This window comes from Pseudorasbora parva, chromosome 21 (assembly GCF_024679245.1).
Source record: "Pseudorasbora parva isolate DD20220531a chromosome 21, ASM2467924v1, whole genome shotgun sequence".
In the NCBI taxonomy this organism is placed as follows: domain Eukaryota; kingdom Metazoa; phylum Chordata; class Actinopteri; order Cypriniformes; family Gobionidae; genus Pseudorasbora; species Pseudorasbora parva.
In genome coordinates this window covers 37,094,023-37,120,870 of record NC_090192.1, presented here as the reverse complement: position 1 = coordinate 37,120,870, position 26,848 = coordinate 37,094,023, and the positions used below count along the sequence as shown (strand labels likewise).

The window sequence follows — 26,848 nt, the reverse complement described above, 5'->3', positions numbered from 1 at the left end:
AAATTATGATAAAATATAACAGACGCAAAAGTACTTTTGTTTTGGCGTTGACTCTTTTGTCTAGATTCTCCATATTTTGTGTGTGTGTGTGTGTTTTCATGCAGAGCCCAAGGCCGCAATCTTTGTTACTCAAACCACATCGGTTGTCACGTTTCCATGGCAACCCTCAGGAAGATGATGAGACTGCTGTCTGGCATCATTCAGCCCGCTGTATATCTGATGTGACCTCCCTGTGCAGGTCTGCATTAATGCAAGGTTGCTTTGCGCCGAAGGCAAACACACCGTTATTGTAAGTTGGGTGGAGAGTTACCTTGAAGGTCGAGACTCACTTTGAACGTCTAATGTGAAGTTGTTGTCTGGTGGTCACTGTGGGTTTGTGTATTGGGTGAGTCTCTTCCTCTTAAATGGGTCAGTGTGTAAAAACCCACATAGCAGATGGACCGTCCTCAGAAAGAGAGCGATAAAGAGCATAAAGACAGGATATTAATGAAAACTGAAAGAAGGAACAAGCAACTTAAACATAATCTAAAAGGATCATTAAAAGCTAGAGAATGTCTGAGAAAATGAAAAGGCTTTCGCTCTCTGGTGGTTTAGCTCGTTTTAATGGCATCCCCCAGGGTTGACTTTTCTTTGAGGTTTCTCTGAATTAGACGATCAGCCCCCGCCAGGACAAATGCGCCTCGCTTAGTTTCCTCCAGACCCGTCCGGCTGATTCACAGAGACAGCAGTATTGTAGCAAGCAGGGGAAAAACACTCAGGTCCAGAAAAGTTCAAAGTCTGTGGTAGATGATTTGGCTGAAACCCTGAACATGTCCGAGTCACATTTCTTACAGAAAACAAAAGCAACGTTTTTTATTTCGCCTAAAGAAAATGAGGCCTTTCAGGACCATTACGATTTTTGGCATTACAACAATTATTTGTCATAAAAAAGACAAATATATTAGTGCTGTCAAAATTGGCACGTTAACGCATGCGTTTAATATTTACATGGGTTTAACATGTTAATAATATTTAAAGGGTTAGTTCACCCAAAAATGAAATTGATGTCATTAATGACTCTCCCTAATGTCGTTCCACACCCGTAAGACCTCCGTTCATCTTCAGAACACAGTTTAAGATATTTTAGATTTAGTCTGAGAGCGTATCTAAGTGTATGCACACTATACTGTCCATGTCCAGAAAGGCAATAAAAACATCATCAAAGTAGTCCATATGAGACATCAGTGGGTTAATTCGAATCTCTTGAAGCATCGAAAATACATTTTGGTCCAAAAATAACAAAAACTACGACTTTATTCAGCATTGTCTTCTCTTCCGCGTTTGTGTTCTATTCTCAAATAAAGATTCAAACGGTTGTGAATCAGTGTATTGATTCATGATTCGGATCGCGTGCCAATCTGCTGAAATCACGTGACACAGGCTTTTCGAATCATTGATCGATTCACTGATTTACAACCGTTTGAATCTTTATTTGAGGACTGAATACAAATGCAGAAGAGAAGACAATGCTGAATAAAGTCGTAGTTTTTGTGATTTTTGGACCCAAATGTATTTTCGATGCTTCAAGAGATTCTAATGAACCAACTGATGTCACATATGGACTACTTTGATGATGTTTTTATTCCCTTTATGGACATGGACAGTATAGTGTGCATACACTTAGATATGCTCTCAGACTAAATATAAAATATCTTAAACTGTGTTCTGAAGATGAACGGAGGTCTTACGGGTGAGGAACGACATTAGGGTGAGTCATTAATGACATCAATTTCATTTTTGGGTGAACAAACCCTTTTAACGCAGCACCCGTTTTTCTATTATCCTCTGGCTAGCGTTACATTATATGATCACACACTTATTCATGCGAATGCTTTTAAACCATTCAAGTGCAACAAGTCAAAAGAGAACAAGTGGCAGAATTGAGTTCTCTTTTGCTCTTGAGTGAACTAAAACAGAATTATGCCAAAATGCGGGTTTTGTCGAGTATTCTCAAGAGTAGTCTTATGACTTTTGTTCTGCTTTCTTTGTGATATGTTCTTTAACACTTATCAGTTGTCTCTTCAATCAAACGAGCTCTTCGTGTGGCAGAATTGCTAATTTAGATGAAACGAGAACGACAGTGTTAAAATCACACTGTCATTCTGTGAAGTTCATGGTCAATTAAACTTTACAGATAGAACAGCATGAGATGAGGGAAGAAAAGTGCCAAAATCATCTTAAACAGCAGCAAGCAGCATCCTGAATGAACTCTGTCACATTTGCCAGTAATGAAGGGGAAAACAATTTAACAAAATGAAGAAACTGTATTTTACATGACATTTATATATATGAATCTGCTTGCTGCCTAGCTAAAACACACAAAAACTGATGATTAATTCACTGACACTTGTGGTGCAGAAATTGCTAACATCAGCTTTAACTTAACAATTGTGTAGTTGTTTTTTCTTCATTTTAAGTAAAGTAGGCCTTGGCTATCGCATATGTGGCGGCATGTGGAGGTGTGGTGTGTGCGGGCATTGAGTGGTTGAATCCAGACATTTTCTAATGCATTTATTTTCAGTGTTGTCTCTACTTTATATAGAAACAGCAAACTGAGCAGTTTTTAAGTTCACATGCAGTACAGGTGTGTGTTTTTAGGTATAGCTAAAGACATGCGTCACCTGATTATAAGCTTATGATGACAGACTTGAGCGATGCTGTGGGTTGGTAATGGTGATTTTCTGTAGTAAGCAGCTCCTGGAATCTGTAAAATTACTGTTTAGTCAACAATCTATATGAAAAGAGAGGGAGTAAATTATATTATACTTTAAAAATACTAAAAATACATCATTGTAAAAATGATTTATGAATCTGAACCAACTTTTATTTATTATCTGAATAACACTGATTATCTCTTGATCACGCCTCCTGTTAGTGGATGGGATATATTAAGCAGCAAGTTAACAAGTTGATGTGTTAGAAGCAGGAAAAATGGGCAAACATGAGGATTTGAGCGAGTTTGACAAGGGCCAAATTGTGATGACTAGACGACTGGGTCAGAGCATCTCCAAAACTGCAGCTCTTGTGGGCTGTTCCCGGTCTAAAGTGGTCAGTATCTATCAAAAGTGGAGAACTGGCTACAGGGTAATGGGCGGCCAAGGCTCATTGATGCACGTGGGGAGCGAAAGCTGGCCGTGTGGTCCGATCAAATAGACGAGATATTACTCAAGAAGTTAATGCTGGTTCTGATAAAAAGGTGTCAGAATACATAGTCAAGGTGTCAAATTACTCAAGAAGTTAATGCTGGGTCTGATAGAAAGGTGTCAGAATAACACCACTGTTTGTTGCGTGTGGAGCTGCATAGCCACAGACCTTGAGGCCTGATATTCATGTGGATGCTATTTGTTGCAGACCATGTAAACCCTTTCATGGAAACGGTATTCCCTGTTTGCTGTGGCACTTTTATAGAACAAAAATGGTTCAGGAATGGTTTGAGGAGCACAACAACAAGTTTAAGGGTTTGACCTGGCCTCCGAATTCCCCAGATCTCAATCCAATCGAGCATCTGTGGGATGTGCTGAACAAATAAGTCCAAACCATGGAGTCCTCACCTCACAACTTACAGGACTTAAAGGATCTGCTGCTAACATCACAGCACACCTTCAGGGGTCTAGTGGAGTCCATGCCTTGACGAGTCAGGGCTGTTATGGCAGCAGAAAGGGGAACCAACACAATATTAGGCCTGATAATGTTATGCCTGATTATATTTATGATATACTGTACATGGTGTGTGTGTGTGTGTGTGTGTGTGTGTTCTCCCTACATGTACAATATAGCAAGGCAGGTCAGTATTTTGGAACTATACTGTATGTAGATTGGTTTCAGGAGCGGTGCGATTCTGGCCGTTTACACACTTATACACAATACACTCATACTTTTGTTATTCTTGCTTTAGCTGATTGCATAAGTAAATGATATGTCTGTGTGAACAGAGGAGCGTTCCTCATTTATAGACAGAGTGGTCGATGGGAGTTTTCGTGTGGGCTAAAAACCCCCACGACAGAGAGTCATTAATTCATGCTTAGCAGCACAAACACACACACATAAACAGAGATAGTCTCACTTACCATTTTATACAGCGAGTGCATCCAGGGACGTTTCCGGGCACATGTTGGAGACTGGTTAAAGCCTTACCCAAGGCAATCTGCAAATGTCTTTCGTAAAAAAGAAGCCTGTCTGTTAGCTTTACCCCATGACCTATTTACCATAATGACTCTAAGAAGTGGCCTATATGCTGGGGGCAAAGACAGCAGATCACTCCTGACCATAGCAAACACATCACATGCTCGCTGAAAGACGGAAGTGTGGGACACAGAGACAGCCGAGGTTTCATAACTTTCATTGTAATTATGTAAAGGTAAAAAAAACTTGCATTAGTGTTGAGTTTGTTTAAAGACTCAAAATAACAACTGTCATCATTTTACCTTATGCACAATAAATATCTGAATTCTTATCTTTAAAGAAGCTTCCCACAGTCTATTAACACACTCATGCCTGAGAGACACAGGTTTGTCAGACCCATTTCCCTGCTGTAAAGTGTGGCTGCAGAAGATTTATGTGTGTCACTGATTTGCCCCACTTACTTTAACAGTTTCCTACTGTGTCCTAGCAAAAACACAGGTGTGTGTGTGTGTGTGTGTGTGTGTGTGTGTGTGTGTGTGTGTGTGTGTGTGTGTGTGTGTGTGTGTGTGTGTGTGTGTGTGTGTGACCACCGCCGTCTCTGAGGAAAACTTGTCCCCACTGTGCCCTTGAACAATACATCTAACCCCATGTATCTCCACTGAGACATGAAGTCCCTCTGGATAAAAAGCATATGCTAAATCACAAGACTGTTCATTTGCATGCATTCACTCGGGTGCAGTTGCATATGCATGCGATGGAATGTGTATATTCATGCTTACCTGTGCACTCGTTCCCCAGGCTTGGCGGTCGGCCCCATACCGCAGGAAACGGGGAGGGTCATTTCTTCTCATTAAAATTCTCCCATCAGTCTTTCTGCCACTGGCTGCAGGCAGCTCTCAGGTCTTTATTAATTGCCGTGGGATACTGTATCGACTCTGCTACTCCGCTGCTGTCCGGATTCCAGTGTGCGCTGGGATACTATCGAAAAATGCAGCATTTGATCACAGTTTATCACAGCGGCTAATGCAGAAAGCACTTTATTTCAAACCCCGCCTGATGAATGATGCAGTCTGTGAGGTTACCGGGGAGAAAGCCTGGTGTACGCTGATAATGCAACATAAAATTGTTGAGAAAAAATGTTTATCAACTTTTTTCCCCTTTCATATTTAAGATTTTAGATAAAGTTTATTTATGTATAAAGGAAAGTGTATATTTTAGGAGCAGTAACTCTCGATTATTTTTATTTATTTATTTTACTTTTAAATTTATGAAGATGTGGTTTGCTCTTCACATATAGTCATGTGGTGTGACACACTCATTTTTCTGGTGCTGTTTTGAGACCAGCCAAGACCAGCAGATCATTTTAGACTGGTTTAAAATGTCTTTTTCTTCTGGATTTAATATATTATACAGTACTGTTTAAAAGTTTGGGGTCAGTAAGATAATTTTTTTTACTAGAAATTAAATATATAGAAATGAATAAAATAAATAAATAGAATAATAAATGACATAAATAATGAAATGAATGATACTTATTATTATTAAATTCAAATTAAATTATTATTTAGAATAAATAATTAATTTATAGATTTGTTTTTACATACAATACACCTTGTGTGTGTATAATTATTATGTATATATAAATACACACACGTATATATAGTTTAGAAAAATGTGTTATATTTATATATACTATATTTGTATATAATAATTGTATATATAACATAAATATTTGTATATTATATAAATTATATAAATATATATACAGTATATACATACAAATAGTTCTTAAATATATACATGTATGTGTGTGTACTCAAATATGTATAATAACTATACATATTACACACATTATTTAAAAACAAACTTTTTTGGGATTCAAATTAATTTCGATTTAATCAATTTGACAGATTGAATAATTGAATAATTAATTATCAATAAATAAATCAATAAATAGAAATTAATAACTTTCACAGAAATAATAGCTTAAATTGATCAAAAGAGACAGTAAAGACATTTAAAATGTTTTGTAAATATTACAAAAAAAATAAATATTTTGATTTCAAATAAATGCTGTTTGAAGCAGCACAACTATTTTCAATTAGTTGAAAATAATAATTGTAAATGTTTCTTGAGCAGCAAATCCTCATATTAGTCTGCTTTCTGAAGGATCATGTGACACTGAAGACTGGAGTAAGGATGCTGAAAATTCAACTTTAATCACAGGAATTCATTACATTTTAAAGTATATGAAAATAGAAAACAGTTATTTTAAATTATTAAATAATATTGTCATATTTCACAATATTACTATTTTATATTTGGTCAAATAAGTCCAGCCTTGGTGAATATAAAGATATTTCTTTTAAAAACATTTAACAAATAGTTTAAACAGAATAGTGTATGTCTGTGGCATAACAAAGATGAATTATGTACGATAAGGGCAGAAATGAGTGAAGTCATTTTTTTCATTTAAAGTACAGATACTTTGCATTCAAATGTAAAATCCTGCAATGCTATAATTGTCTGAAATATTTCTGGATTGACACCGTTTGAACTTCTCATGAACCAGCCTACTTTTTGCTGATATGTTAGCAGTCTCGGAGTGTGAACACCTCCAGGATTCTCTGTAGTGTTGAGCGGTTTGCACTGAAGGACCGCAGGGCTTTGCCTGTTATATATGCATTGTGCTGGTTTACTGAATTAGCAGCATTACCCACTTGATTTTCTCAATGAAGAGCATTAGCGGCTGTGCGTGGGTGTCTTATCTCTCCCGAGCAGCGCTGATAGCAGAACTGAGGCTGAATCGATTCTCGTGGCTCTTCCCGTCCAGAAGTAGCCCACGACATCTGGCCTCCAGATAGAGAAGAAGATAGAGACCGGCCTACTTTCGCAAGAGCATCGCTTTTACTCTTACTATGGTTTATGGATTTTAAATATATACCCCTAACCAAAAGTATGATGCATAACTTTTGAGTTTGTGAGAGCAAATCACGAGGAGAGATCTGTCCTCTTCTGCCACTGCTAAATGTGTCAGTCACGTGATATGCAGATTAAGGGGAACGGCAGACACCGCTGATGGGGAACAGGAAATAATCTGCTTTTCCCAACAACAACAAAAATACACTTTCAGGTTTAATAATGAGTAGATTAAGTATCAGATGAGCCTTTTTACACCTCTAAATTCACAGATTATGATCTTATTTTAACCCGCTTGATATTTTGTGTAACATGCGTGCACCTTTAATCCCCCGAACATAAATAAATCATCATGTCTAATCTGTGAGAAAGTGGCGTTTAAAGTTAGTTGTAAATGTCAGTACAGAGCGCTCGGTTTTACGGGGTTCGTACTGGAGCTGTATTTAAATGACTCTAGTGACATCTAGTGGAAAAGTAGAAACAGTGCTGGATATTTCTGCTCTGTGTTTTTGAATAGACATACTGAAATGATCTTAATATTTCTGAATAATTCACTGACATGCTCTCTTCTTCTCTTGCAGACACAATGATCCTTGTTTTTTTTGTAACTGAAGGCACATCCAATTCTACCCAAGAACCCAATGGCAGTGGTAAGTGCTCATTATTTATAGTTGATGATAATACTAATAATAATAATAATAATACTGATAATACAAATTTTCTCTCTAAATCCTTCTCATTTTAAATGCAGAGTAGCATATTTATTATACACACAAAATCATTTAGCTTTATGTTACCTTCACTGAAATTCAATTCATAATGAAATATTATCTTTAGAATATCTAATATTGGCTATATGGTATCAGTTTGCATTCAAATCATCTATCCATCCATCCATCCATCCATCCAATTCCTCTATCGTAATATATTTCCATTTCAAGTAATTCAAAATAAAAAAAGAAATTAAGAAATAAACTAAATAACTTTATTAGCAGCTATATTTGTACAACCAAAATACAGGTTATCTGTCTGTCTATCTATCCATCCATCCATCCATCCGTCTGTCCGTCCATCCATCCCATGATCCATCCACCCACAAAACCACCTGTCCGTCCATCCATCCACCCATTCATTCATACATACATTTACATTTATGCATTTAGCAGACGCTTTTATCCAAAGCGACTTACAACTCAGGAGTACAGGAAGCGATCTTTGTAGAAGAGGCAAAGAAACGCAAAAAGTGCCCCAAATACCAAGATTTGTATACTACTCGGAGTAGCAAAAACCAGGAAAAGAGAAGAAGAAAAGAGAAATAGAGGGGGAAGAGTTTAGAGGTTTAAAAAAAAAAATGTATAAGATTAAGTGCTCATAGAAGAGATGAGTTTTTACCTGTCTTTTAAATGAGATACATACATAAACAAACAAAAAAGTTTATGTATGTACATACAGTCTTGTTCAAAATAATAGCAGTACAATGTGACTAACCAGAATAATCAAGGTTTTTATATTTTTTATTGCTACGTGGCAAACAAGTTACCAGTAGGTTCAGTAGATTCTCAGAAAACAAACAAGACCCAGCATTCATGATATGCACGCTCTTAAGGCTGTGCAATTGGGCAATTAGTTGAATTAGTTGAAAGGGGTGTGTTCAAAAAAATAGCAGTGTGGCATTCAATCACTGAGGTCATCAATTTTGTGAAGAAACAGGTGTGAATCAGGTGGCCCCTATTTAAGGATGAAGCCAACACTTGTTGAACATGCATTTGAAAGCTGAGGAAATGGGTCGTTTAAGACATTGTTCAGAAGAACAGCGTACTTTGATTAAAAAGTTGATTAGAGAGGGGAAAACCTATAAAGAGGTGCAAAAAATGATAGGCTGTTCAGCTAAAATGATCTCCAATGCCTTAAAATGATGAGCAAAACCAGAGAGACATGGAAGAAAACGGAAGACAACCATCAAAATGGATAGAAGAATAACCAGAATGGCAAAGGCTCAGCCAATGATCACCTCCAGGATGATCAAAGACAGTCTGGAGTTACCTGTAAGTACTGTGACAGTTAGAAGACGTCTGTGTGAAGCTAATCTATTTTCAAGAATCCCCCGCAAAGTCCCTCTGTTAAAAAAAAGGCATGTGCAGAAGAGGTTACAATTTGCCAAAGAACACATCAACTGGCCTAAAGAGAAATGGAGGAACATTTTGTGGACTGATGAGAGTAAAATTGTTCTTTTTGGGTCCAAGGGCCACAGGCAGTTTGTGAGACGACCCCCAAACTCTGAATTCAAGCCACAGTACACAGTGAAGACAGTGAAGCATGGAGGTGCAAGCATCATGATATGGGCATGTTTCTCCTACTATGGTGTTGGGCCTATTTATCGCATACCAGGGATCATGGATCAGTTTGCATATGTTAAAATACTTGAAGAGGTCATGTTGCCCTATGCTGAAGAGGACATGCCCTTGAAACGGTTGTTTCAACAAGACAATGACCCAAAACACACTAGTAAACGGGCAAAGTCTTGGTTCCAAACCAACAAAATGAATGTTATGGAGTGGCCAGCCCAATCTCCAGACCTTAATCCAATTGAGAACTTGTGGGGTGATATCAAAAATGCTGTTTCTGAAGCAAAACCAAGAAATGTGAATGAATTGTGGAATGTTGTTAAAGAATCATGGAGTGGAATAACAGCTGAGAGGTGTCACAAGTTGGTTGACTCCATGCCACACAGATGTCAAGCAGTTTTAAAAAACTGTGGTCATACAACTAAATATTAGTTTAGTGATTCACAGGATTGCTAAATCCCAGAAAAAAAAATGTTTGTACAAAATAGTTTTGAGTTTGTACAGTCAAAGGTAGACACTGCTATTTTTTTGAACACACCCCTTTCAACTGATTGCCCAATTGCACAGCCTTAAGAGCGTGCATATCATGAATGCTGGGTCTTGTTTGTTTTCTGAGAATCTACTGAACCTACTGGTAACTTGTTTGCCACGTAGCAATAAAAAATATACTAAAAACCTTGATTATTCTGGTTAGTCACATTGTACTGCTATTATTTTGAACAAGACTGTACATACATATTTATGTATTGTTTGTTGTTTGTGTACTGTTGGTACTGTTTATGTACAGTTTATCTAATGTTTATGTAACTTATGTACATAGGTTATGTATTGTTGTTTATGTGTGTATGTACATACATACATAAACAAAAAAGTAGCGCCTGAAGGAGGGCTCTTTTTTTTTTTTTTCAAATTAAATTTCTTTTAAGTGTAAATTTGTGTTAAATGTGTTCCTGTCACTCAAAAGAAATTCTACACACTTTTTTTCCACATAAGATTTATGTATTTCAATAAATAGAATAAGTCTATCAAATTGAATTGAATAATTCTTACATGTTTCATAATTGATTTTACTATTAATTTAAATATATAAATCTTAAAATAAGGCTTAATTTTTTTTTGCATGTATATTTTGGGATTGCAACTTTTATAAAACAACGACAAAATGTAGGTATTACTTACAAATAACTGGAAGAGTCATGTATACTCAGTGGTCAAAATGTGAACCCACCAATACTGTGCCCAGCGTTTGTAGTTGTATAACTTTTCCCAGCGAGATGACATCTGAATCCTCCCTGGTCACTGTCAGTGTATATGCATTACGTAACCATTAGCGTGGCCGCATGGATTTGTGTTAAATCTGCGGTAGATTATGCAGACTGTGATTTGGGCTGCAGTAAAGTGCTGATCGCAGGCTTTGGCGGGTGATTCATGTCAAACCTGCTGTTAAATGAATGAGCGATGCTTATCCTCGCAGTCAAAACAGCCCCAGTCTCTCTATTAAATCACTAATAATGCCTTGGCTTGACTGGCTGCCATACCTCACTTAAACGCTCAGCGCCGGAGCAGCTCCACGGGTCTCTGTTCGCGGGCCAGCTTCCTGTTCTTTTGTTCACTCTGGGTTTGACTGCCTCTCCTTCTTCCTTTAGAGAACTCGTACAACACACACATCCTGCCCATACTGCTGGTGCTGTCCGTCTTGTTGATTTTTCTTGGGTTGCTGACCTGGTTTTGCCTCAGGTATGGCACAAACGCACACACACCCACAAACACTGAGTAAAAAACTGTGAGTCTCTCATGCTCACAAGCTCCGCCCTTTCTGATTAAGGGCAGGGACAGGAACTGAGACATGCTGTCACACACAGACACACACACATATATTTATTCATACATAGAAGTAAACCCACAGATTTTTGCATGGTTCTAGCAGTAGAGAGCGTATTGTGTAACGTGTGTCTGCGGAGAAACAGAACCTCTGATGAAAAAGAGCTCAAGTTTCCGTTGGTGAGACAAAATTAAACTTAGGTTTGTGATGTATATTGTCTTTTTCTGGTATGTTTAACCCTCTTTTTCTTTTTCATCTTTCAGGTTGAAAAACCAGAGGAAAGCTGTCATCACAGCTGTCGACAAGAAGGTACCAAATGGCATCCTGGAAGAGCAAGGTAAAGGGTTTCTCTGTCTGCTCTGAATCGCTCGGCTGTTTAAGATTGGATGAAATGGGTGAACACTGTTGTAAAGTGAGATGTCTCGGAAAGTTTCACTTCATCAGACATTCTACCTTCAGCTTCCTGTTGCTTTAAGATTTTGTGCGCCGGGCAAAGAGAGCAGGATGTGAGCGTGTTCATGTGCTACACGTGTTATTCTGTACAGACTGTGCGATTGCCTAAAAAGGATAATTATGGACAATATTATGCTGATTTTTGAGGAATGTTGTCATCTGCATCCTGATCTTTATAATGGAAAACCAAACCATTAGTTGCAATACATTTTTCAGATGTTTTATGTTAGGTTTACAAAGATAACACATCGTTTTAACAACATTTTTAAAAGTTGCTTAGAGCAAAACATTTAGTTAAACTCAACGTTTAGGCTAGACTTTGTCAGCCAATTTTGTCTTGAAACACTTTTGCTTTTCTAGTTTAATGTTAGTGAGCGAATATTAAACGATGAGCGATGGCTAAACTCTGTGTATTGTTTTGTTCCATGAATACCAAGATGTAAGCATAAAAATTATGCTGTTTTAATTATCAATATTTCCTCAAAATTATTCAAACATGACTAAAACAATGTAAAAGAGGAAGAATGTTCTTTTTTTAACACACGTTCCTGTTTCACACAAAATCTGTGGCTCATGGTTAGCCATAGGAAAGACATCACTATAGGTCTCTGTAACGCTAGGCTTTTGTTTCTTAGACAGCAGTTAGTCAGATTAAACGGGCAGCAAACTTTGGATTCAGTCTCCAGAATCTCAGACTGCGATCCCTCACGATCTCCTTTAAGTGTTCAGAAGGTTATCTCAAACTGCGAGATTGTGTGTCTTGTCGAAGGTCTTGCAGATTTATGCAGATTTACTTCCTCTGAACTCTTTCTCCTGTTATCCTGACGGAAATCTCTCTCAAGGAATATTCCTTTAGCCAAGACGAGAGACGACACGCTCAGTACATGTGTTAAAGGACATTGACCGTGTTCAGTACAGTTAGCATGATATCAATATTTCACTCTGAGAGATTGTTTCAGTGTTCAGAAGGGAAAGTCACACCTGTGTGAAGGAAGTGGTTAACCGACGTTGTCCTGCTCTCTGCGCCACCATTTGTCTGTCTCTTTGATGTACACTACCATTCAGTAGTTTGATTAAAAAATGCATTAAAAAGAGTAATACGGTAGTGTGAAATATATTTTTTACAATTGAAAATAAGTGTTTTCTATGTGAATATATTGTAAAATGTAATTTATTTCTGTGATCAAAGCTGAATTTTCAGAATCGTTACTCCAGTCTTCAGTGTCACATGATCCTTCAGAAATCATTATAATATGATGATTTGCTGCTCAAGAAACATTCATACACAAAATTTAGTGTAATTAAAAACCTTTGAACGGTAGTGTTTAAGTCTGCAAACATGCTCTTCCTGTATGTAGAAAAACCATAGACTGTAAAAAATATGGACGTAATGTCCGTGACGTCACCCATAGGATTCACCCGTTCTGAAGCTTAAAGTAGGGGCGAGCTGGGCGTCGCCATCTTTCGAGCGAGTCAACGCGTGTCACTCCCGGATAACAATAAATGGGCAAAAAGGCGGGATGAGGGTGGAGCTGAGGTGACGCAATGACTATAGACGGCAGATAAATGGTCATCCACCTGTAACCATGTCCTTAATAATGCATAACTTTAAGGCTTTATATAACGTAAACGAATGAGTTATAAAAAAATTCACCCCCCTCACAGTTGTCATGAAGGTCAAAATTAGCCTTATAAGCCAAAACCACAATTTGGACCAGGCTGTAAACATGTTTTTTTCTGCTGTTTCACTAGTTCACACTTACATCAAATTAAATAGAGTAAAGATTATGCGTATTTGGCGTGCTGTCCAGGGGAGGGCTCCGGGCTCGAAATTAGGCCGGAACCCAGAGTACCCCCCCCATGATAGAGAGACTCTAGAACTGGACTGGAGTATATTATAGATTGTGTTGACATCTAATAAAAATTTGTTAGAATCAAGTGAGGAGATGGGGTGGTGGAGGGGTGCTAAAATGAAAAGGGTCAACGAAAGAAGGTAAATCTGCTGTATATATATATATATATATATGTATATATATATATATATATATATATATATATATATATATATATATATATATATATATATACACACTGTAAAAAATTAATAACCTGGTTGCCTTAAAATTTTGAGTTCATTGAAATTAAAATTTTGAGTTAATACAATGACAATTTTTTGAGATTCAACAGCATTTATTAAAATATTATTAAAAGATTTTGTAAGCATATTGGGTAATTGTGTGTGTTTTATTTCTGATAATGTAGTGAAACATGCCACTACATGATTTATCACATTTTTTATGTGGTTCAGATAGAAAAATATTTTGAGTTTCTATTTATTAAACAAATTTCCTTCATTGTATCAACTCAAATTTTTAATTTCAATAAACTCAAAATTTTATGGCAAACAGGTTACTTACTTTTTTAAGTTAAACCAACAAAAACCAACCAAATTTTTTTACAGTGTTCCCCTCTCTTATCGTTGATTAGCTAGCATGTGCTCCACTTGTGTTTAATTAGGTTTAATTATCTGAGCGTGCTGCACTTGTGTTTAGTTAGGTGTATCTGCACGTGCTCCTCCCGAAATTTTGTTAATAAAAACTTCACAAAGTTGGGTATTTTAACATGGGGCTCAATGAGATTCTGCTCCCTTCAGGAGCCCTAGTGGCCAGTTGATGAATTGCAGTTTACATTACTTCCGTATTGGCTTCAAGAGAGATCACGGGAGGTTGCCGCTTGAGAAAAACACTTGCTTGAAAAATGATTTAGAGAGTTTTGATTTGAGTCAGTATACTGTAAAAAAACGATTTAAAAATAAGTTACCTGGTTGCCTTAATTTCGAGTTCATTGAAATTAAAAATTTGAGTTAAAACAATGACACTTTTTGAGAATCGACAACCTTTATTCAAATATTATTATTTCGTAAGCATATTGGGTAGTTGTGTGTGTTTTATTTGTGATGACGCAGTGAAACATGCCAAATTGTGCTATTTTCATGATTTATCATATTTTATATGTGGTTCAGATACAGTAATATTTTGAGTTTATATTTATGAAACCGATTTCCTTCATTGTATCAACTAAAACATTTTATTTCAATATTTTAAGGCAACTGGGTTACTTACTTTTTTAAGTTAAACCACACACAAAAAAGGAAACCGCAAAGCAACTACCCAGATCTCCATAGCAACCCCATAGCAACACCCTAGCATTGTGACAGTGACATTTGCATGGCGAGCACCACTTAATTTAATTGTTGTAGTTTTATATATTTACTAACTTAATTAAATCTACTACTTCCAATGACTTTAAATGTTTTGTAGTACAATTCGATTTGGCATTATTTTTGTATTTATTTATTTTAAAGTTTTACAACCGAGTAACAGCGTGTGTCATTATGTGTGTGTTGTATAGAGGAATATATAGATGTGGATGTGGATAATGATGATGAGAAGGATGATGAGGATGAGGATGAGAATGATCTTGGCTGGCCATCAGAAGGTCAGGTATATGTTGTGTCTCATGAACAGGCATGGACGTCTAAACTAACATCTCACCCTCTCTAACCTCTAACCCAATGGTTGTGGGTTTCTTTTGGTGCTACAAGGGTCACTTGCGTTTACGAACCATATATGCATATATTGCTTTTACAAAGGCATGCTGATAGCTTTCCTGAAAAATTCAGTTATGGTGTTAGGGCCGGATCACACAGAACACTTTTTTTCCTGTTGAAATCGGTCGTTGGCCATTGGAAAAAAGGCAGAAGGTCTAGAGGCACGTTGAAGTTTTTGTAACCTGAGCACCACGTTTTAAGAATGTCGTGTCATGCGCAAGATGCTGCAGAAGACACGAGACGGGAGCGTCGAGTGCATGTTTGCATTAAAAATCGAATGGAAAAATAGTGCAGTTTAATGGAAAATTGTGTTCTGTGTAAACGGCCCCTTAGCATGTTTTCCTGGGTGACAAACTGCGAACGTAGGTTTGACATAATTTACATTCTTTGAAGAAAAATGTATTTAACAGTGTCCTGTTATATATTTAGGTAGGACTTTTTTTGTCTGAATTATGGAATTTTAAAATCGAGAGTCTACCCAAATATCTATAAGAGTCTATAAACTCACACACACACACACACACACACACACACACACACACACACACACACACACACACACACAGCGCGCGCGCAAACACACTCACATTTTATACTGTACAAACTGTACATTTTATCCCCCTACACTGCCCCTGCCCCTAAACCTACCCATCACAGGAAACATTCTGCCTTTTTACATTTTTAAAATATCATCATTTATTATCTTTATAAATCCATTTACATTGTGGGGATTGCTGGCTGATCCCCCACACTGTAGGTAATCTCAGGTTTTACTATCCTTATGGGGACATTTGGTCCCCACAATGTAATATAAACAAGGACACACACAGACACACACACACACACACAGTTTTTTTTTTTTTTTTTAGGACTTTCTACAGACATAATGCTATTCATATTTCCCTTACACTAAACCTGCCCTAAACCTAACCATCACAAAAAACATTCTGCATTTTTATATATTGAAAAAAACATTACTTAGTATGATTTATACAGTGTTTTCCTCATGCAGATCAAAAATGTCCTCACAAGGACAAGGATTTTGGATACTGCCACCTTTTGGGGAAAAGGTTTTCCCCCTTATGTAGGTTTACCAGGACCCCACACACACACACACACACACACTCACACACACACACACAAACACGAACAATGAAAGAGTCAGGAAATTTGCTGTCCTCAAATAGCAAGCAAAGTGTTAACGTTTCTATAGCAGTCCTATAAACAAAAAGATACAAGTGAGAGAGTTATTTTTGCACTAAACGTGACGGAATGAATCTTTCAATCAAATTGCATGTGTGGTGTATCTCATTTGGTGAGGTTTTGAATTCACATCAAATTTTGCATCTCCTGAAGATTGATCACTTTTCAAGTGATTGTCTATAACGTTCATTTACCGCGTTCCTCTACAGAGCAACAGACGGTGGTCTTACTGCCAAGGTCCCCTTCCACATCCAAAACGTATTTCCCCATCCCGGTAGACAACTTGGAAGAAGAGTATCGGATACGCTCGGCCGATGATGGGAAACTCTTCCGGGAAGAGTATAATGTGAGTTTTTATTCTGCATGTAAAGATTGTATTTTATGGGCTTTTGATTGTATTTTTAGATTGTATTTTCATGGTCCAAAAACAACAACAACAACAAAACTATAATATTGACAAGAAAAACACTCACGCCTTTAGCTTTTAAGTCCCTCAAAATCAAATATGACCACAAATTTATGCCAAAAAATATTATGTAATGATGCAATTAAGACGATCCTAGTTATTTATTAGAGATATCATTGAAGTGCCTTTACTTATGTAATATTTGATTTGATATATCTAATAATATGTTTCATAGCATATTCATTTACAGTGGTATCGGAATTTATTCACAAATTTAGTCAGCTAAGACAAAAACAGCCTATTTTGCAGGCCTGAATCTCAACAGCATCAGTCAGTTTTAATCATTTGCAAGACAATGCTAGTTAATGAATTGAGAAGTCATTGAAGGCCGAATGTCATTAATTGAATATTTTATGTAATATTTATTCATTTATTATACACTGAAAACAAAGTCTGTTGGATTTACATGATTTAATTGTGTACATCGGTCCCACATGAATCAATTAAGTTAAAAAAACATAATTTATGTAACTTCAACATCATAGAATGAATACATTTTAAGTGACCCGATTAAGTAGTTTCAAAGTGAATTGTATACGGGTCCCTGACATGATTCAGGCACTTAATTTCATATATTCAGTCACCTTTTCATTCAGTTTAATGTTACACAACTGAATTCTAATACTGCACTAGCTAGTTGATAACTTTTAGCTAGATATAGCACACATAAGCATATTAAATGCTAAAGATTAAAAGCTCCTTCAGCAAAGCCGTTATGACATAAGTAGTATCAGTCCACAGCCTAAGCAAATGCTCCCCTCTTCTCCACAATGGTAACCCACTTTAATTTAAACTCCAACATAATTAAATATTAAACACTTTTAAACACAATCAAGTATCACCCTTTCTCATCTTGCTCAAAAATGCATAAATAAACACTTTTACATATAAAATAACAACATGTACTCTCTCTTGATTTAGCCATATGCAAAGCATGTTGGGAACTAACAAGCCCTGCCCAGTTTCAGTTAATTCAACACAAATCAAGCATGTAATCTCAACACAAACGGATTAAGTAAACTTCAATTGGATTTATATGAAAGTGGATTGAACACAATCAAATTAGGTTAGGACAAAATGTGTAGCAATTATTTTGATTTTGCTCATTTTAACTAAGCAATTTGAACAAGCAGTAAAAATTATTATTTTCAGTGTATTAGCATGTTTCATAGCGTGTTAGTTTTCATATTATTGGTAATTCGGTGTCAGTTATTTCAACACCAGTCATAGTATTTATAAATATAAATACAGAACTAGATCCCGTCTGCAAACGCTGTAGCTCATTATTGTTTTTTACACTGATTACATCACTCACGTTGCTGGAAGTTCAGCAGTCGTTGTGTTTTTGTCTGCGTTTAGTGGCAACACTCGGTGAAGGGATTGTTATTTCGCTTGTGGCTCGTAAAGAAGCTGATGGTGCATTATCGTGCTGTTATTAACAGAAACACACCGCCGCATTCATGTGGATCAGCAAATATCATTCCACATTTGCTGATGGTTCAACTGCTCTCATTTCCCACTGAGAATTACTGGAATTAAGATGTTGAGGAGTCATCAGGCTTTGACTCATTCGAGAATGTCCCTCTCTGCTTTTAGACGTATGATTCAAGATTCACTCCTCTCACAGGCCCGTGATTCAGGAACACTGAATGAACCATGTGAATTTTCTGTCCCATGGAAACTATGTTTATGCTCAACAATCTTAATGGCCACTTAAACTATTTAAGTCGGAATGGAAGAGGCTCTGCTGGGTAAACAGTGGCCTATACATACAGGAACAAAGCGTCAGTAATATTCATTTTCAGCAATGGGAATTTGACCAGCATGATCAGTTTTGCTCAAATACACATTCTTTAAATGTGTTAGGTAACAATTCAAGTGCAATTCAGTTAAACGAAATCAAGTCTTTTTTTGTGTGTGTAAAGTTTAACGATAGCTGAATATCTCAGGTGCATGATCCACAACAATGCATTTGTGTAGAGACAAGAGAGTGCAATACACACGTAAAACACAATACACACAGTTGCTCAACATGTGCAAAGTACTTGGAGTGTCACAGTTATAATGCAGAAAGCATCTGCTCTTCTAAGCATTCTGTGCTTTGGGTGGAACGGCCATCGGTTTAGTGTTGATATCATGTTTCGTTTGTATTGTTGACAGTCATTGCCAGGAGGTTTGACCCAAGGAAAATGTGAAGAGGCCAATAAAGAAGAAAACAAGGAGAAGAACAGATATCCAAACATCTTGCCATGTAAGAAATCTCTCTTTGTTTTCTTGGCTTTTGTTTGTATTTTAAAGGTAGTATAATTTGCAGTAAAATATCCAAAAACCACTAGGCCAGTAGTTTGTTCAGTTGAGGACTTACGATATGCCAAATGTTTTTGTAAATTGTGAGAAAATTGCTATTTTAACCAATGACCGGGGTCGAGTCAGCATAGCGTTTGAGGAAGTCGCCTGTCAATTGCGTCATATCTGCGTTACCCTCGGTTTTATTCTGCAGAAGCGCTTTACTGAACATGTCACAGCAGCGCCGAGCAAACGCACAGTGTAACGTCATAACATCATTTTAAACACACTTAAATCTATCTAATATGATAAACAGAGCTGCTTTACCTTATAATCATGACCGGAAACGTGGAAATACTGCAGGCGCCCGGCGACTGTGTCCCGTCCCTTCATAATAAAAGTCCTGGTGTTTGCGAGCCGTGTGTTTGTATAACTATCGCTCCAGCAGCCGTGCTCAGCTCAACAACACTGTCCTTCTCTGCTTCACACTACAGTAACATTAATAACCGCATACATGAACATGATTTCTGCCCGAGTCCTATTTTCCACCGGCTGTGAGGTAAAGACCACATGTCCCAAGATGCTGTGCTCAAACTTGGCGTCATCAAACTACACATTTGTTTAGAATAGGCGCCCTCCAGTGGACGGAAAGTTGCATAGCGCACCTTTAAGTGATTTTTATTAATAGTATTAACCGGCTTTGTTATATTAATATATTAGACAATGTACATCCAAATAGTTTATTTATTTCTATTACAATATTTCCATGTATGAATGTTCAGTTATGTACTAATGAAAGCCAATATCAATAAAAAAGTAATCATTTTTATCTTAACTAAATTTCAAAACTTTAAAGCAGTATTAGCAGCTGTATTTATACTGCCATAAAAAAGCAGGTTATCTGTAAGAAATGTGTGTATATGTATTCATTCACCCATTCATCCATCCGTCTGTCCATCCATCCATCCAACCCATCTTATCCATCCAATCATCCATCCAGAAGTCTTTGTCATTTCATCTGTTCAAGTCAAGTCACCTTTATTTATACGGCACTTTATACAATAAAGATTGTTTCAAAGCAGCTTTACAATGATAATAGTAAAATGATTTAATGATGCAAACAGAGCATTATGAAAAGTCACAGGTGAACACACAATACAGTCTTGGAAGATTAGATGGTAAGCAACCAGTTCTCATAATCAACATTTTGGATGCAGGAGAAATGGCCAGGTATAAAGATCGGAGCGGCATTCACCCCTGTATATCAGCTCATCTCATTTTCTTGTGATCACACTGAAGTTTTGTCTCAATGCTTCTGCCACCCTCACACATATAATCTCACACTTCTCTAAATGCAGCATTGATCACTCTCAGTTCCTTGTGCCCACATCCATGTCATTTCACTCTTTTACTTTTATTTTTTCTTATACATTTTCTGTTTAGAAGTTATAATACAAACTCACTGTGAAGAAGCAATCGAATGTGTGTCTATTTGAAAATAATGAACAACCTTTTTTTGTCTGTCCTGTTATCCAGATGATCATTCCAGAGTGATTTTAACACCGATCGATGGAGTCCCATTTTCAGATTATGTCAATGCATCATTTATTGACGTAAGTCACTTGCCATGCCGTAAAATGCATCAATGTACTGTGATCAAGTCGACAAAGAAAGAGTGCTGCAGTCGCGACGTCAAAAGCCATAAGGCTAACCCGTCACTGGAGAAATTCCTTGGGGGTTTTATAGTGCCGTTTTTCGATTTATGAGTAATATATAGACCTTATTTTACTCTTAAAATTAAAAATGCCATTATAAAACCCGATCAAGTCTGCAGCACTCTATTGTCAGAATAGTACAGAATTTACTATTTTATTTTAAATAATAAAGAATTATAATGTTTAAACATGTTTAATGTTTAATGCATTTCTTGTTCAAAATACAATTTTTAGCATGAGAAGAAAAAAAAATGTTTTACATTTAATTGAATCATGATGCAAATTTTGTAAAGAATCATTATAAAAAAATATTTATCAGAGCAAAAAATTTTGGTAATACTTTACTTAAAGCCTTTATACAGTGCATTATAAAATCCATTAATTATGCCATGTAATGCACCTTATCTTATGAATAATTATAACCACATTTAGAATACATTATAATACTTATCTATTCATTTTTACACCTTTAGAAAGTGTAATGCATTAAAACATGTCAAACAACCAATTTCTGAATCTGCAAATATTATAATGCCTTTAACCTTTGGTTACAATTATTTCTGACATACATTTTGAATAAAATATATTGTATAATAAAGGCTTCTACTAAAGTTTTCCTAATATGTTCACTCAGTTTTGCCATAAAAGAGCTCATTATTCAGAAGTTAAAATAGTGTTAAAGTTATTTTCTGTTTTCTCAGGGTTATAAAGATAAGAATAAGTTCATTGCAGCACAAGGTGAGTGCATCTGAATTTAAAAATAAGACAAATGTGCGGTTTCAGAAGCTTCAATCAGATATAATTAAACTCGATGAGATGACCTCTGTGTTTCAGGTCCGAAACAGGAAACGGTCGCAGATTTCTGGAGAATGATATGGGAACAGAAATCAGCCACTATCGTGATGTTAACGAATCTGAAAGAGAGAAAAGAGGTGTGTATCCTTTTTTTGGATTTCTGGTACATTTCCTTGTTATCATCAGACCTGTTTAATACTGATGTCAGAAAGCTGCATGACATTCAATCTTCTGAATCCCAAGGATCCTTATTGCTTAATGAGCAATATATTAGCATTATATTATATATATACTGTATATATGTGTTTGGTTGATGCTTTTAGAAGAAGTTTTTTCCCTTCGAGTTGATGTGCACTTATGCCATATTACTTAAAAAATAATCATTCTTGGAATAAATCTATTTGATATAAATCCAGTTAGTTGATCATCATTGAGCGTCTCCATTTCGATGGCCTCTGATGTTCAGGTGTCACACGACTCCTTTCTCTTCTCTCCATCACGGCCGCGAGCGTCTCTGGAAAGACCAATCAATGAGACAGAGGAGAGGAGGAGATTAAAATCAGCTTTGAGTAGGACTTGGAATCGATGATTTTAATAATGGCTGATAAAGCTCTCTCTGGCTTTGACCTAATTAGTCCGCAAACTCTCATTAAGAGAGATTTATCCTCCGCTCTCGGGCTGGATAATGCTGATTGACAGACCGGCTGTTTTAAGAGCTCAGATTAGCATCATGGTGTCTTAAAAGTCACCTTTACTACTCTAATGCACTTCCAGCTGTTCAGGGCCAGTGTTGGACCGATTTACTCGACAGGATTGACATGTAATGCGTTTATGTTTATCTACAGAACCACACGTTTTGACCTTGTGTCGTGTGTCGGTTTTATATTGATTTGAAGAAAACTTCCTTATCACTGTTTTCTTGCCTTTTGTTTGTATTTTGAGTGACTTGAGACTTTAACGATATTAACATTGTTACATTACTGTATTAGTTAATGTACATTCAAATAGTTTATTATTTATTTCTGTTAAGATATCTTCATGTTTGAATGTTCAGTTATATATAAACAAAAGTCAATATCAATCAAAAGTAATTATTTAAATCACCCATCCACCCATTAAATCATCCAATCCATCCATCCATCCATCCATCCGTTCTTCCATCTGTCTGTTCTTCCATCCATCCATCCATCCATCCATCCATCCATCCATCCATCCATCCATCCATCCATCCATCCATCCATCCATCCATCTGTCCTTCATCCATCCATCCATCCATCCATCCATCCATCCATCTGTCCTTCATCCATCCATCCATCCATCCATCCATCCATCCATCCATCTGTCTGTTCTTCCATCCATCCATCCATCCATCCGTCCATCCGTCCATCCATCCATCCATCCATCCATCCATCCATCCATCCATCTGTCCGTTCATCCATCCATCCACCCATCCATCCATCCATCCATCCATTCATCCACCCATCCATCTGTCCGTTCATCCATCCATCCATCCACCCATCCATCCATGAAATCATCCAATTCCTCTATCGTAATATTTCCATTTCAAGTAATTCAACATAAAAAAAGAAATTAAGAAATAAACTAAATAACTATATTAGCAGCTATATTTGTACAACCAAAATGCAGGTTATCAGCATTTTTGTTTAATTTCCTTATTTATTTACACATTTCTTTATTATTAAAAGTAATTATTTAAAATTACATTTATTTAATACAAATACAAATATTTATTTTAATATTCCTAATATTTTACTATTATATCTTTTTGCATATAATTTATTTATTATTAAATTCATTTGTTTATACTTACATTAATTTAATACAAGTTAGAACAGTATTTATTCTAAATTTGAATTATCTTAAATAACGGTAACTATATTAGCAGCTTTTTTTTTTACTACAAAAACAGTGGAGGTGAGCAACATTTTATTAGCTGCATTGTTTATTTATAATAATGTTTTATACAAAAATAAATTACATTAAATAAACAAAAAAAGGTCATTATATGATTAGCTTATTGTAAATACACGTTGTTTTTCTCTGTAGGATAAGTGTTATCAGTATTGGCCTGATCAGGGATGCTGGACATACGGTAACGTGCGCGTTGCTGTGGAAGACTTCACAGTACTGGTGGACTACACGATACGCAAATTCTGTGTGCAATATGTAAGTCTGAATACGCTTGAAGTCCAGTCATCTTCATGCAAGCTAGATGAAATGTCTTTTGCTATGGTGGATAAATATTTCTGAAATAATTGTTCTTGCACCTTATTCTGTGAGCTTGCAGCCTCAGATATTAAACTGAATTATGCGTTAGTGGCTTATTAACAACTGGGTTTATTTAAGTGTGTGTATATGTGTTTTCCTTCCTGTGTCACCACACTCTCACCCTTCGCTCTGTCCACCACAGCAGGCCAGCGACGGCACCAAAACCCCCCGTCTTGTCACGCAGCTTCACTTCACCAGCTGGCCCGACTTTGGCGTTCCCTTCTCGCCCATCGGCATGCTCAAGTTCCTGAAGAAGGTGAAGCAGGTGAACCCCTCGTACGCCGGGCCCATCGTGGTGCACTGCAGGTGGGTCGTCTTCAAGCATGACTGATGTGAAACGAGAATATCAGGCGAGAACTAGAGCTCTACATTCACACGTCATTTAGGTGTGGAGCGTGACCAGTTTTGGTCTGTAAGATCATCATGAAATGAACATGTTTTGACGTGCTCCCTGATTTATAATGATTAACACTTTCGTGTGACTATTTTCTTGCCTTCACTTTTGAGTAAAGGGATACTCAATACATTTCTATGTATTATAATGCACTTCAAAATATATGATTTTCAGAAATGTCCATTTCAGTTTAAAGTACAATACTGTTTTTAAAGTTTTTTCAGTTTAAATGTACAATACTGATATGTTAATCAATATGTAATGTTTGTTAAAGAGTCAATATTAATCATTAATCTAATGAAAAGTGATATTATAGTACTGTATTTGTATTGAAAGAAATGGCAGGTTAGCTGCAGACAATGATTATAGAAAATAAATTAGAAATTATATAACTATTTATAATATAAACCGCAAAAAAATGCTTTTCTTATTTAGTATTTTTGACTTGTTTTCAGTCCAAATATCTAAAAATTCTTAAATCAAGATGCGTTTACTAAATAAGTAAATTAACATAGGATATATTTTCCTGTTTTCTGAAAAACGTTCTGGTGTTTTTTCTTAAAACAAGTAAAATGATCTGCCAATGGGGTAAAAAAAACTTGCGCTGCGTCACCGCTGTGGGAATGCCTCTGTCAGGGTTCCTGCAGGGTCTTAAAAAGTCTTACATTTCAAAATCAAAGTTTAAGGCCTTAAAAAGTCTTAAATTCACGGATGTATTGAGTTCTAGGTCTTAATTTGTTTTAAACAGGTCCTAATTTTCCTACGTCCATACCGCCATGCTCACTGAAATGCTCCCGCAGTGCGCACGTGTTTATTCCGGGGTGTTGTTGTTCTTTCTTAAAGATATCTCTTAAGATCGTTGTTAGGCAACGTGGGGGAGAGGACGCTGGCGTCGTCTGTTCGCCGCTTCTCCACCCACAAATCATGTTAATGTACTATTAGATTTAGATTTTATTTTATTTCCTTATGTTTGTGACTAGTCTAACAGTCAGAGCTACAATTGGGGCTGTTGCTGATTGCTGGCAGCCACTGAGAGGACGTTGTTCCTCGTTTCGCCGTTTTCCACCGCTTCTAATGTTTACGTTTGAATTGCTGCGGTTGGTTCTGGTTTGGAGGACATTTGATGTTTCTCGCCACGACTGCTCACTGGTGGTCTCCCTCGGGCTTAAGCTGCATGGTGGCTGAAGTTTGCACCGGGCTAGCGTCATCTGGGCCATCGTAATCGGCGTCCGGCATGATGTTGGGATGTTCCGCTTCTCGGCTGCGCCGCTGTTCCGTCCTGCATTGCGGCCGTGGAGCGGCTTGGACTTCTGCGCCGACCCCGGTGTGTCCACAGAAGTGCCCGGAAAAATGTTCTGCCTCCTGCATGGTGCTGCGGCGATCCCCATCGTTTGAAACGTCATGAAGACCCATCATCTGGTCTTCAGCTGTCCTGCCTCGGCGATGTCTTCAGGACACACTGCCGCTGGGAGAAATTAAAAACATGGTGGACCACAGTGTGCTGCGGAGCTAACAGAGACTTCCACCATCAGCTGTTTTCTGTTCACCATCAGCTCTGTTTCTGTTCACCATCAGCTCTGTTTCTGTTCTGTTTTCTGTGTTGGTTGATTGTTTGTAGTATTCTATATTTTTACTTGTTATTCATTGTTTTGTTTTGTTATTTTTCCCCCTTTGTTGCACTTTGAGATTCTTCGGAAGGAAAAGTGCATTATAAATAAAATCTATTATTATTATTATTATATAACCGGTGTGTACGTTTTGGACGTGTGTCAGTAAGTATTAGATCTATGCATTAGTAAGATCTCAAAGTGAAATCAATCTAAGCTTATACTGCTCCTGTGTGTGTGTGTTAATGTTAAACAAACAACAACACAAACGGGGAAAACACCACTTACAGTTAAACCACTGTTTGTATCTTGTATGTTTATGTTGTATTTATTGGTCCTATTGTCATTTGTTCATAACTATATATTTTATTACTGACCATTTACTTGAAAATTATTTAAACTTTTTACTTATATTAAGCAATTGCTTATTGCTGTAGTTTACTTTTTGGTCATATTTCCCACACTAAGTGATTATGTTATTAAAGATAGATAGCACACCAGCCGTTGCAATACCAAACAAGATTCATGCATTTAGCGTGTTTTATTGCCATTTGTGACTATTGTGCATCTAACATAATACTAGGCTATGGTTAATGTGGCATGGAAATGACTGTCACAAAATCTAAAAAAAAATATTGTCTAAACAAAATCTATAAAACACACACACACACACACACACACACACACACACACACACACACACACACACACACACACACACACACACACACACACACACACACACATATAAACAATATTTTTTTTGCATTGTAATATAATTCA

General features: G+C 36.8%; 1 protein-coding gene across 4 annotated transcripts in view; it reads left to right on the top strand.

Annotated features, from left to right (window-relative positions):
* The window catches only part of ptprea (protein tyrosine phosphatase receptor type Ea), a 101,919-nt gene that overhangs the window by 64,437 nt on the left and 10,634 nt on the right, over nt 1-26,848 (top strand). For 2 of the 4 annotated variants that reach the window (XM_067430651.1, XM_067430652.1), the window contains exons 3-12: nt 7,662-7,730; nt 11,072-11,162; nt 11,511-11,584; nt 16,723-16,859; nt 19,140-19,230; nt 20,802-20,878; nt 21,682-21,718; nt 21,815-21,912; nt 23,843-23,962; nt 24,207-24,370. In XM_067430651.1, coding sequence (XP_067286752.1) covers nt 7,667-7,730; nt 11,072-11,162; nt 11,511-11,584; nt 16,723-16,859; nt 19,140-19,230; nt 20,802-20,878; nt 21,682-21,718; nt 21,815-21,912; nt 23,843-23,962; nt 24,207-24,370 — 953 coding nt within the window. In that variant the 5' untranslated portion in view covers nt 7,662-7,666. Of the gene's footprint in view, nt 1-7,661; nt 7,731-11,071; nt 11,163-11,294; nt 11,427-11,510; nt 11,585-15,111; nt 15,199-16,722; nt 16,860-19,139; nt 19,231-20,801; nt 20,879-21,681; nt 21,719-21,814; nt 21,913-23,842; nt 23,963-24,206; nt 24,371-26,848 lie in introns of those variants that run through there. The other 2 variants (XM_067430654.1, XM_067430653.1) reach the window with 2 other exon arrangements.